This window comes from Bombus bifarius, unplaced genomic scaffold, assembly GCF_011952205.1.
Source record: "Bombus bifarius isolate JDL3187 unplaced genomic scaffold, Bbif_JDL3187 scf7180000007992, whole genome shotgun sequence".
NCBI classification, from domain to species: domain Eukaryota; kingdom Metazoa; phylum Arthropoda; class Insecta; order Hymenoptera; family Apidae; genus Bombus; species Bombus bifarius.
In genome coordinates this window covers 593,853-605,611 of record NW_022884373.1, presented here as the reverse complement: position 1 = coordinate 605,611, position 11,759 = coordinate 593,853, and the positions used below count along the sequence as shown (strand labels likewise).

The 11,759-nt window shown below is 28.6% G+C and overlaps 3 protein-coding genes across 7 annotated transcripts; 2 read left to right on the top strand and 1 right to left on the bottom strand.

Annotated features, from left to right (window-relative positions):
• Positions 1-126: 126 nt before the first annotated feature.
• On the top strand, positions 127-7,753 carry LOC117205667 (hippocampus abundant transcript 1 protein-like). Of its 5 annotated transcripts, none has more exons than XM_033444320.1 (7): positions 127-427; positions 3,815-4,216; positions 4,294-4,515; positions 4,703-4,986; positions 5,128-5,431; positions 5,507-5,663; positions 6,134-7,753. In XM_033444320.1, exons 1-7 carry the CDS (start codon positions 302-304, stop codon positions 6,238-6,240), a joined length of 1,602 nt encoding a protein of 533 aa, XP_033300211.1. In that variant the 5' UTR covers positions 127-301; the 3' UTR covers positions 6,241-7,753. The 5 variants fall into 5 exon arrangements, with proteins under 5 accessions (XP_033300211.1, XP_033300214.1, XP_033300212.1 ...); XM_033444323.1 differs by lacking the exon at positions 127-427 and adding an exon at positions 1,799-2,090; XM_033444321.1 differs by lacking the exon at positions 127-427 and adding an exon at positions 3,459-3,593 and having other exon boundaries at positions 5,507-5,642.
• Positions 7,754-8,160: 407 nt separating this feature from the next.
• On the bottom strand, positions 8,161-10,023 carry LOC117205669 (TBC1 domain family member 7). Its single transcript, XM_033444324.1, has 5 exons — positions 9,712-10,023; positions 9,249-9,598; positions 8,874-9,158; positions 8,673-8,802; positions 8,161-8,593 (listed from the first exon to the last, which is right to left on the bottom strand). Exons 1-5 carry the CDS (start codon positions 9,751-9,753, stop codon positions 8,507-8,509), a joined length of 894 nt encoding a protein of 297 aa, XP_033300215.1. The 5' UTR covers positions 9,754-10,023; the 3' UTR covers positions 8,161-8,506.
• A 183-nt stretch (positions 10,024-10,206) lies between these two features.
• Positions 10,207-11,419, top strand: LOC117205670 (exosome complex component CSL4). Its single transcript, XM_033444325.1, has 5 exons — positions 10,207-10,359; positions 10,430-10,545; positions 10,756-11,004; positions 11,080-11,161; positions 11,216-11,419. The coding sequence occupies exons 1-5, from the start codon at positions 10,323-10,325 to the stop codon at positions 11,326-11,328; spliced, it is 597 nt and encodes a 198-aa protein (XP_033300216.1). The 5' UTR covers positions 10,207-10,322; the 3' UTR covers positions 11,329-11,419.
• Positions 11,420-11,759: the final 340 nt, after the last annotated feature.

The window sequence follows — 11,759 nt, the reverse complement described above, 5'->3', positions numbered from 1 at the left end:
AACTTGATATTTATTTAGATGGGAATGTATTGAGAAGATTTTCTTGTGTCACTGCTAGGTAGCACCATTGTCGCGCGCAATTTCTATGCTACACTTTCGATTCTATATTCATTCTAGAACATACTGCATTTGCCTGATGTAGTCTGTAGTAGTCTGCGGACACGGTTAACTGTGGTTTGTAGCATTATGTAGAATACGATTACAAAGGCCGACTTAAAAGCTTATAACGCTTGTTTGTGTCCGTGTGAGGCTTTAACCAGAAAAAATGACTCGCACAGTGTCATCGAATTTTTAGGAATTAATGAAATTGAAAAAACGGAAGAGTCTGTGCGCGCAGTGCGTGAATATGCCCGCCAAGGTCTCAAAGAAGGTCGTGGGCATGATCGTACGAAGCCGAAAATTCATTATTAAGGATGGGGTCATTACGGTACTGAACACATTCAGTTTAATACCTATTAGATTTTTAAGTTACACCTTCATCTTTTTCTATATATGTTTTCGATGATTTCGCATCGGAAGTAAGTACGTTTTCGTTTCGGTGCATGATAAACTCTTAACGATAAATTTACTTTGTGTTTATCTTCTACCAAGTAGTGTGATAATAGTGGATTTAATGATTAAAATGTTTCTCAAAGCGCGACTTCGACTCATTCAACTTATTCTCAGAAGCAATAGGTACGAAAGTTATGTGAGTTTTAGCGTAATTGCATTGTAATTATAACACTGACACATGGCTGAATCTTCATTCTTTATACGTTACATATTAGTAAAATTCATTTTCACATAGAGGATTGTTATAAAATACAATTGACACGTTTTTCATAGATAGTTTTGAATTTTTCTTCAAAGTACAATGAAACTTTGTATGCCTTTATTTCAATCCTGTATCTCTTATGATTTTTGTTTCTTAACTGGTCAGGAAGATGCTAATTGTAATATATGGTAATATGAATAATAATCTTGTTAACAGTTAAATATAATGTATACTAAACTATTTAATCTTCTGTTCATTTCTAGTACTTTATAATTAATGAAGTACTTAGAACCTGCAACCAGCTTCTTTGTTTCATTTGTTAATTTCCTAATGTAGCTTACAATGTTTTTCTGGTATGAAATATATAATAGTACTACAATTCTTTCAAATATACTACATTTTATTTAGAACATTATTTTATAATTGTAAAATTAATTTTATTTAAATTATACCAATTTTCTATTGTTTTTTTATTGCTTTTGATTAATTTCTTTTCGTGACTAATTAGAATTAGCTAAAATAGAAGCTTCATTGCTATCTTTTATAATACAAAAAGGATAAATTATATCCTGCATAGTTTATGAAAAACTATTATAATATAATGCTTTTATTTTATATTTGATATATTGTTGTTACTGTTTGTGATAAAGTATTAAGTCAAAAATATATTTCAATATTATGAAATACACAGTACAAAGGAATAAACGATTAAATGTTTAATTTCAAAATAAATATACTTGTACAAATAATATAATAACCTATAAATTCTTTATGCTTTACATTAGAAATATATATCTTAAATGAATATAGGAAAATGTTTTATGTTTTTAATACACTGTAGTTATTGAAATAATAAAACTTCAAACTATTAAAATACAACATATCATTATGACCATGATTTTTCAAGGAAAACATAAAGCGCATGTTTGTGAAAATAAATGTATTTTATCTTGGTTTGCAATATTTCTGCCTTAAATTCTAATAAATTAGAATTGAATTAAATTATTAGTTTCTTTTTATTAGAGTATTATTATATATGTACAGGTCCTTCGAATAATATCGTACTTGCGCATATTGATCAGCTGCCAGTAATAAGTTGATAAGAACAACTAAGCTTTTCGTACACGAAACGAGTAATGAGAAAAAGACTATGTAAAATTTTTCAAAGTTGGACCGTTTTTTGTTTCCAAGTGTATTATTATGAACATACGACGAACGAATTATCGGTTCGTTACTAAGTTTTTAGGTTAGATTCAATCTAAAGCTATGACGAAAGAACAGCTACTATGATAAAAAGTGGGGGGTTTGGTGGAAGAGTTGCAATGCAGTGATTCAGGTTTTTCTTCAAAAAATTTCTAATAATTCTATTGAAAAATATAAGAGTGGACAGTAAAAAGATCAGGAAATTATTAAATAGATATGTGGTTTCAAGAATCTTAAGTGAAGAGGTGTTGACAATAACTTATAGTACCAAGAAATATTAAATACGGGACGAATTACTCCACCTCGATCTGTCAGTCTTTATTACCGATCATACCATTTTTTAATGCACTTTAATATAATACTGTGACTTGTACAAGTTTTACGAAAAGTTGGAATGTCGATGAATATTTTGTGTGACAGCTCCCGATGATACAAAAATCGCATGACATTATGCTGAGTGATAGTTTTATTATGAAAAACTTCGTCGCACTATTGTCAAATAACAAATCGGATCATGTTTGACAAAAACATGACAGTTTTTCCTAAAAAAGGAGAACAGTTTAAGAAGAAATGTTTAAATGATACTACATAAAAAGAAAGAAATCCCGGAGATTTTAAGAAATTTAATCTGTCAACAATGTAGTGCTTTTTAAACCAGCTGCCCTTAATAGCTACAGACTACAATATGTGATAAGAGAATCCGAATGTTTTGAAAATCCTGTATACAGATAGAAGAGTATATTTTTAAGATGGTCATACACAGATATTTTGTTCAATGTTAATGATTTTAGCACAATATTTTATGTACATAAGGAATTTTGTGTCTTTATATTGCTGAGAAATGTAAAAAGAGAAACAAAGAAAAGTACACTTTGTGTGGATGGGAAAAAATACATAAAATTGACCAAAAATAAAAGTAATGATACTAAAGAATATTTGTAAAATTGTTTAAATGATGAAGATCAAGTTATAATAGTGAATAGGTCACAGTATGTATTTCTAATATAGTTTTTAACTTTTTGTTAATGGCACAAATTATGATAATAACAGATTAGTATTAATAAAAATAAGAAAGAAGCTTGTTGCAATTAATAACTCAATTATTTTATATGTATATAGTTGAGGATAATACAATCTCTATACAAACCATAGGAACATGCAAAGATTGTATCTTACTAGACAAAATGATATTTGTGATATAACAAAATATATATACGTAGAATTTAAAACTAAATATATTAAAAAAATATTTACAAGGAAATGCAATAAAAATAGAGCTTTCAATTAGAATTAACACATAAATGTAATTAAGAAAGAACTCAATAATAATAAATAACTATTCGTGAAGATTAGGTTGAATATTTGGAAATAAAAAATTGATATGATGCTAAGTCAAGGTTATTCATTACAGTATTATATGGATCTGAACAACTGATAAATGAAATATTGATAGAATCATAAGTATGGAAAGAAATATATATAGTAACACTTCTTAGGGGTCATGCCCCCTGGGGCAAAAGGTGGAGCAGAGGGCCTGGGCCCCTCCTGTTCTGAAATTCACAACAGCCAAGAACATGCTATTGCTAAACTCACACCTTCTCTTACATTTGCTCAGCAATGCTACAGACATCTTAAGGTCAGCTGTCACAATTTGCAAAGTGCTTATACTTTTTGATAAATCCAAAGAAATTTTTGATATTGTACTTTTGTAAAAATGATCTTTTTATTGTTTCATATTTATTGGGTATAGCAAATAGATATCATGGCTGCTTATGAACTGTGTATACATACATTAGTAGTATACACATATTTTGCATATAAAGAATATTTATATATTTTATTATTTTTGTTTTACAGAGTTCCGGTATAGGAGAGGCAAGTGTGTACCATGCTCTGGTTGTAATATTTTTGGAATTTTTTGCATGGGGTTTATTAACCATGCCTGTTATTTCTGTATTAAATATTACATTTCCAAATCATACGTTCCTGATGAATGGTTTGATAATGGGCATTAAAGGAATCTTATCATTTCTTTCTGCACCATTACTTGGTGCCTTGTCTGATGTATGGGGTCGAAAATTCTTTCTACTCATCACAGTAGCCTTCACATGTGCACCGATTCCTCTAATGAGCATTAATACATGGTGGTTCTTTGCTATGATCTCCATCAGTGGTGTCTTTGCTTGCACATTTTCAGTGGTGTTTGCATATGTTGCTGATGTTACTGAGGAACATCAAAGATCTCCGGCATATGGTTTAGTAAGTATTTTATTGCAAAATTTATTATATAATTTATAGTATTTTGTACCGTTTTCTTCATAAATTTACTTTATTAGGTATCTGCAACTTTTGCTGCAAGTATGGTAATAAGCCCAGCATTGGGAGATTATGTCATGAAAGTGTATGGAGAAAATCTTGTGGTTGCATTAGCAACAGCTATTGCAGTGTTGGATGTGTTTTTTATATTAGTGGCTGTACCTGAAAGTTTGCCTGAAAAAGCTCGTCCACCAGCACCTATTTCTTGGGAGCAGGCAGACCCCTTTGCTTATCTTGGAAAGGTAATTTGAAATATCATATATAAAAGACCCAAATTACTGAATTTATGTTAAAAATAGATATTTTCACTATTTTAGAAGTTTTTGTATTCTATTCTAAATAGGATGTTTAAATTAATTAAAGATACTTATCTTTATTTGACATAATAATAATTAAAATTAAAATATTAATATAATTTTGATATTTTAGGTTGGCAAAGATTACACTATTTTAATGTTGTGTATTACTGTGTTCCTGAGCTATCTTCCTGAAGCAGGACAGTATAGTTGTATATTTGTCTACTTGACTAAGGTTATGGGATTTACTGCTTTAATGGTAGCATTTTTTATTGCTGTGGTTGGAATTTTAAGCGTTGGCGCTCAAACTCTCTTGGGCGTTTTGATAAAGACACTTGGCAGTAAACATACTATAATGTTGGGCCTTCTATTTGAGATGTTACAACTCATGTGGTTTGGCTTCGGTTCACAAACATGGTAATTTTTTCTTGTTCATGCTTACAAACTTTTAATTTGTGAAGTAAAGTTTCAGTAAGACATTACTTATATTCTATTATAACTTGGTTCTAATAAAAATAGAATTTTATGAATTCTATTAGATATTTCTGTAATTTTAAGGATGATGTGGGCAGCTGGAGTGCTTGCTGCTGTGTCAAGTATTACATATCCTGCAATCTCTGCGTTTATATCCATGCATTCTGATGCAGATAAACAAGGTTTGGTACAAGGCATGGTAACCGGAATGCGTGGATTATGTAATGGTCTAGGGCCAGCAATGTTTGGAGTAATCTTTTATCTTTTTCGCGTTGATCTCAACGACAATTCTCCTTCCCTTCCTGCAAGGCCATCTCCATTAGATGAAAATAATAAAACAGGAACTGCCACGCAACATCTTGATATTATGCCACAAATAGTAACCCAGGTAGATTTGATTAAAAGTTAAGATATGATTATAGTTAAATTGATATAAGTACTGCAACAAAATCTATATTTTCAGCTTGTACCAGGACCACCATTTGTGTTTGGTGCATTACTTGTGATATGTGCATTACTAGTAGCTGCATTTATACCTGAATCAAACACAATGCCAACTGGTCCATTACATCATCCATCCACCTCCCGGAGGCTCTCCGGTAAATACGCATATCAGAAATGTACGTTAAAGGTTGTCAGTTATGTTAAAATTCAGATGTATTTTTGGTGGTGGATTTTATTGTAAGTCAATTTGAATAACAATAGTAGCCGAACGATGGTACAGTAAAATATGAAGATCGTATATTAATTTTATAAAAAGGGATACCATAGTAATCTTCGGATAAGCAACCGGGAAATGGATTTGCTCGTAATTAATTTATTAAGATTGGATTTTCTCTTTAATAGATTTTGTTCTTTACTAGCTGTTTCTCACCAACAAGACTTGAATCTTTCATTAACATTACGCTTAACATATAAACAATGTGATCGCATATCCGGAAATTATTATCTTAGCTATTAATATAATTAAAATACATCTATATTTTATATAACACATATGTAACTCATAAAAAATGTCTTGTATGTTATACACACGTGTGTGCACACGTTTATATATACATGGTTATATTAAGTTTTGCTATGATTTAAGGTTTATCCTTGGATGTACATTATGAGGGAGACAAATTGGGAAGCGGGAAAGGAAAAATAGGGCCGCTGTCACCTCTAGTCGACAATTGCAACTCTGCTGCTCTATAGCTATTGTAAAAACAAAGACGAGCTACAAGAAAGAAGAGGGACATGTACCTTTGTGATAAAACTCTATCTTTAGAGAAACGGTTACTATCAAGTGCACCTACTACACAAGGACTTTAAAAAAGCTGTCTATATTGTATTATATTATATCTTTAAGTCAATAACTGAGGTTATCTTAGGATTATCAATCCACTTAATGTTTAGGTTACGAAAAATTTTACAAGCAGTGCTGTTTTAATGACATTTAGGTTGAGCTAAACATTAAGTTCGATCGTTTTAGGTATATTTTGTTATATAAAAAGTTAAAATTTTACATTTAAAAAAAAAAGGAGATTGTAATATTATCTTATACCAAGTACCGGACACCTCATTCATTCATTCTGATTCATTTATTAGTGACTCCTGGTTTGTGTAGCTTGCCAATGCATAAAACGATAAAACGAATGAAAGTTGTAACCAGTATTTTTACTAGACTTATAACGTAAAAACTCTATAACTTTTTGTGTAAAAACTTTTTTTATAATGTATGTTATTCATCGCTTATTAGGATCACATAAGAGGGGCAACAATTTTGTATAATTTAGGCAAGAGCACCTGTTACTTTGATCACCAGCATTATAAATTTTTTGTTTGGATATTTTCTGACATTTTTGTGAATTGTCTTTGGAAAACAAAATCTTATTTATTTGCGGATGTACTTTGTCTCATTTTTCATGCATTCCTTTGTTTTAAGCATACCTTTGAATTAACGAAGAAAGAAGAGTGCAATAGTCGCGAAAAAAATGGAAAGACGTTGTAAATGAAACTTTTACGTAGTTGAAATAGAGAATAAGTTTCCAATCGCATATAATACCTAGTAAGAGTTAGCTGATGTTTGTAAAGTACGTTAACTATCTTTTTTGCATAAATATTTATTTTAATAATTAGACATCAACAGAATGAATTCAATGGCCTTAATCAGAAAGAAAAAAAAAACAATTTATATGAAATTATACTTTGCCATTTGAAGGCAATGGTAGATTTTGATCAAGAGTGTTATGAACATTATTAGTCGAATGCTGACGGCGTTACTCAAACGTTAAAATGTGCATGTTATAAATTGGAGTCATTGATGTTAACAAAATACAATAGTGTAGTGTATTTATGCATTTTACTTGTAATTTGAAAGAATTAGTGTCTGCGGAATTATATGTGCATTGCCATAGTCCACATAACTCTCTGAATTTGAAATCAACATTAGAATAAATTTCGATGTTGCGTTAAAATTTGCGTAATACTATGTTTGTTTTATAACAAATGTAAGACTACTTCGACATATTCGAAATGAAATTAGCTTTATTGTTCATAATTTTGTTCAGTATACATGAAATTATAACTGTCATTCGTTACGAGATAATTCACGATAAAAGAGGATGCTCAAATCCCATCGAAAACCAAAGAACGACTTAGTAGCAGACATCCTATTCAAGAGTTGTAATATTAGAAAACAGTAGGAACTCATGAAATTATGATGCAATGCGTGAGCGAAAAATAAAATTTTGTATGATCTCACTTTTCTCCAAGAATGCTATTTTTTAAATCAGGAAAGATGTAAATAAATCATCATATATGGTTTCTTTTGTAAAAATTCGAAAGAAGGGCTAATCCATTCATATGAAATCTTAACCCCATCAGTACTATTCTGTTCTTTGAAATTACTTTGGTATTGAGAAAGTGTTATACATATCTTTTTATATCTCTTTGTTAAGGTAAGTCGTGGAATAAAATTCCATTACAACTGCACAATATAAATATATATGACAAGATTATTATATCCAATGATAAAAAAATATATAAAACAAATTTTGAGGATATATGATAACTTATTTGTGTTAAATTTCTTGGAGAATACAAGTATAACATGCAATAATTTTATATTTCTGCTTGATTTGAAAGTTATTTATTAAAGTTTGCTCTTACACACAGAAGTACATCAACACTGTTGTAATATAACATTGCAAAACAAACAAAAGAGTCACAGTATAAAAAACAAAGTCTAGTTTAAGACTTAACACCTCAATAAAGTAAGTAATTGTATATGTACAATGTATGATGGATGCATTAATAAAATAATTATTTTTAAAATATAAGGAAACATGTTCGATAGGTATACAAATATTTATATTTGAAAAAATTAATGGTTAAAGTTACTTTATACTTTGTAATTTATAATATAATTGTTTTGATACAATTTTGTTCATAAGAGGAAGGTTTTAATTTCTTAAATAGTTTATGAAATAGTTGTCAGTGTTGAACCACTCTGTTGCCAAGATTCAATTGCTTTGTTAACAATTACTTCAGATGTTTCTTCTGTTATCTAGAATAAAAATATTTGCTTATAAACAATTGTTATAATTCATACTCGTATAAATAAACATATATAGATATTTCCATACATTGGCAATAGTATCTAAAATACCATCTATATTTTCACATCTCAATAAAAGTCTTCTTAAAGTTGTTAGGGTAACTACAGTGACAAAGATTAAAGTTCTATATGCACCTACAGCTATTTTATCCCATATTCTGTAATAAATAGATCATTTTTTACAATTATATATCTTATTTTTTATTTAAAGTATATTAAATATATATACTTTGCTATAGAACCATTAGATATTGTTCCTGCAAAGCATGAAGAAAACCAAATGTCATATGGAATATTGTAAAGTGCTTCTATTTTAATAAGATGCTTGTACAATTCTGGATCTTCTCTCTCTAACAAAGTATAAGTGCATTCTTGTAATCTACTGATTTCTTTATGAAATTTTTGTACTTGATCTAAAAGTCCACATAATATCCAATATGTGTCTACTAACTTTTCCTCATATGAATCTATGTCAACAATGTGCCATAATGTTTCAGCCAATCTGTTCATAGCTCTAAAGAAAATATAATTATCAATGAGACAATAATTTAATAGATTATAATTAATAGCTACATTTAATAAAACATGAGACCAATGTTGATACCTGTGTAAGGGAACTTCTAATTGAGTATTCATGTCAAGTTTTGCTCTTCTAGTGCGCAATAACCACATAGTAAGGAGCATTAAATGAGGTTTTGTATAATCATCCAAAATCTTCGTAACCTTTAAAGCTTTTTGTAGATCTTGAAATTCTGCTTTTCTCTGACTTATTATAAATTTATGGCTATCTATATAAATTGGTATCACATCCAATAATACTTTCCAAAGAAAATTTCTATATTTAGTAGGAACTGTAAATCGCAAGCAGAATTGTTTCAGTTTTGCTTTATCCAAAGGACGCTCTTTAAGTAATATTTCTAAAGACCTTTTTTCTTCGACACTACGAAATCCCACCTATATTTTGATCATATACTTGATTAATCACATCCATAATTAGTGTTCTATTATTTATAACCTAAGCGATAAGAAATATTACTAATACAAATATTTCACGTAAAAATGCATACTTTTTCATAATAAGACGAGCGAAAATTTCGTTCATCAGCCATTTTCCAATTAATAAATTTCAGAGTTGATATGGTTGAGTTGTGGAAACACAAAGGCTTTATAAATTATTTTCACACATCTTCCTTGAATTTAAATGTTAACATTAATTTACAAATTTATTTCTTACTACACAAACGGGATACACCTATAATTCTGGCCATTAAAATCTCATCTGTGATTATAAATATCAATTTTTTGAAATATCATATTTTTCTGTTTATTAAATTTATTCTTTGTTCAACGAGTCAACGAGTGTTCTAACAAATTAGAAGAAGTAAATAAATTCACGTGATCAAAATCTAGGGGAAACAGAATTGAATTCACAAATTTAAGATAACATAAAAGGTTACTTTTTTAAATATTAGCTTTTTAAGTAGAAAAGTATAAAATATATCAAACATTTTTAATGCAAATTTATCCTTAAAGATCATAATTTATTAGTAACTACCAGCTAATAATAGTATATTTTACATTAAATTGTATATAACACCCAAACTATTTACAAGCTATGTTTATTACTTCATTGGCACATTACATGTACGAAATAAATTCGTTTTAATCTTATAACAATATGGATAAAGATAAAGACATTATCGTATGCGTGCCAGGTAATTATATGTCCAACATAAGTGAGAAAATTATATGGTTAAAGAATAAAAATGGAATATTTTTCTATAGGACAGAGGTTATGTATCTCCGACAAATTTAATATTGCTGGACCAGGAACTTATGAGCAACAAGGCTATATCTATTCGAAATTAGTTGGTGTAGTAAAATTAATACAAAAAGAAAATGTGAGTAAGGAATTAAAATGATTTAAATAGCAATACAGATTAGACATTGTTGGATATTAGTCAAACTGTGTTTCATTATGAAATATCTTTATTGTAATTGTTAATTATTAATTACATTAAATATTGTTCAACATTGAGATTTATTATATAAATTTCATATATTAAATATTAAATAATTACTTTTAATAATAATGATATATTAAATTTTAGACTCGTACCATAGAAGTCCATGGAATAACAGAGCAAAGCATTGTTCCTGCACCTGGTGATATTGTAACAGCTATGGTTACTATTGTTAATCAAAGATTTTGTAAATGTAGTATAAAATGTATAGGTGACATTGTATTGACAAGACCTTACAGAGGAATTTTAAGGAAAGAAGATGTTCGTGCAATAGATAAAGATAATATTCAAATGTATAAGTGCTTTAGACCTGGAGATATTATTCTTGCAAGAGTTGTATCCTTGAGCTCGTTTGCAAAAAAATATGTTATTGTTGATAAAATTTTGAATAATTTCCTATGCATTAATTAGATGCCAATGACAGAAGCACATACTTATCAACTAAGTACAGCAGAAAATGAATTAGGTGTAGTGATAGCACATAGTGAGGAAGGTAAGTAAATCAGGGTAAAATTATTTTCTGTTCTTAATAATCTTCGTGTTACAGGTGTAGCTATGATACCCATTAATTGGACACAAATGCAATGTCCTAAAACATTGCGAAAAGAATTCAGGAAAGTAGCAAAAGTTGTGCCAGAACATGTTGTTGCAGAACAATAATTTAATACCAATTTAACATTAATCATTTTTCCTTTTATTATATTTGTTTATTAAAAAAGATACAAAACAAATAAAATAAAGCATCATTTTATATACACAAGTGTCATTTATATATTCTTAATATTTAATTTATTCGAAATATTTATTTATAAATAAGTAGCTATATAATAGATATTAAGTTGATTAGAGTGACTTACCGAGTGAATGACCATGACAAAGAATGTTTTGTATTGTGTAAAATAAAAATTACAATATCAATTCCGCTTTGAGGGAAAAATTGTAAATTATTTTCATATAAAATAACAAATTTTTTGAGATTTTATTATACTTGATTATAATTATATTGTATTATATTTATAATTTTAATTTTAATTTTATTAATTATAATTTTATTATACTACTTATTTTATTATAAAACTTTTAATTTTTTA

Coding starts and splice junctions, on each gene's coding strand:
- LOC117205670 (XM_033444325.1), top strand. CDS start 10,323: ATGGATAAAGATAAAGACATTATCGTATGCGTGCCAG. Junction 10,360..10,429: donor CATTATCGTATGCGTGCCAG/GTAATTATATGT, acceptor ATTTTTCTATAG/GACAGAGGTTATGTATCTCC. Junction 11,005..11,079: donor ATATTATTCTTGCAAGAGTT/GTATCCTTGAGC, acceptor TGCATTAATTAG/ATGCCAATGACAGAAGCACA.
- LOC117205667 (XM_033444319.1), top strand. CDS start 3,459: ATGCCCCCTGGGGCAAAAGGTGGAGCAGAGGGCCTGGGCCCCTCCTGT. Junction 4,217..4,293: donor GATCTCCGGCATATGGTTTA/GTAAGTATTTTA, acceptor TTACTTTATTAG/GTATCTGCAACTTTTGCTGC. Junction 4,987..5,127: donor GGCTTCGGTTCACAAACATG/GTAATTTTTTCT, acceptor TGTAATTTTAAG/GATGATGTGGGCAGCTGGAG.
- LOC117205669 (XM_033444324.1), bottom strand. CDS start 9,753: ATGGCTGATGAACGAAATTTTCGCTCGTCTTATTATGAAAAA. Junction 8,803..8,873: donor TCTAATGGTTCTATAGCAAA/GTATATATATTT, acceptor TATTTATTACAG/AATATGGGATAAAATAGCTG. Junction 8,594..8,672: donor TTTTAGATACTATTGCCAAT/GTATGGAAATAT, acceptor TTTTTATTCTAG/ATAACAGAAGAAACATCTGA.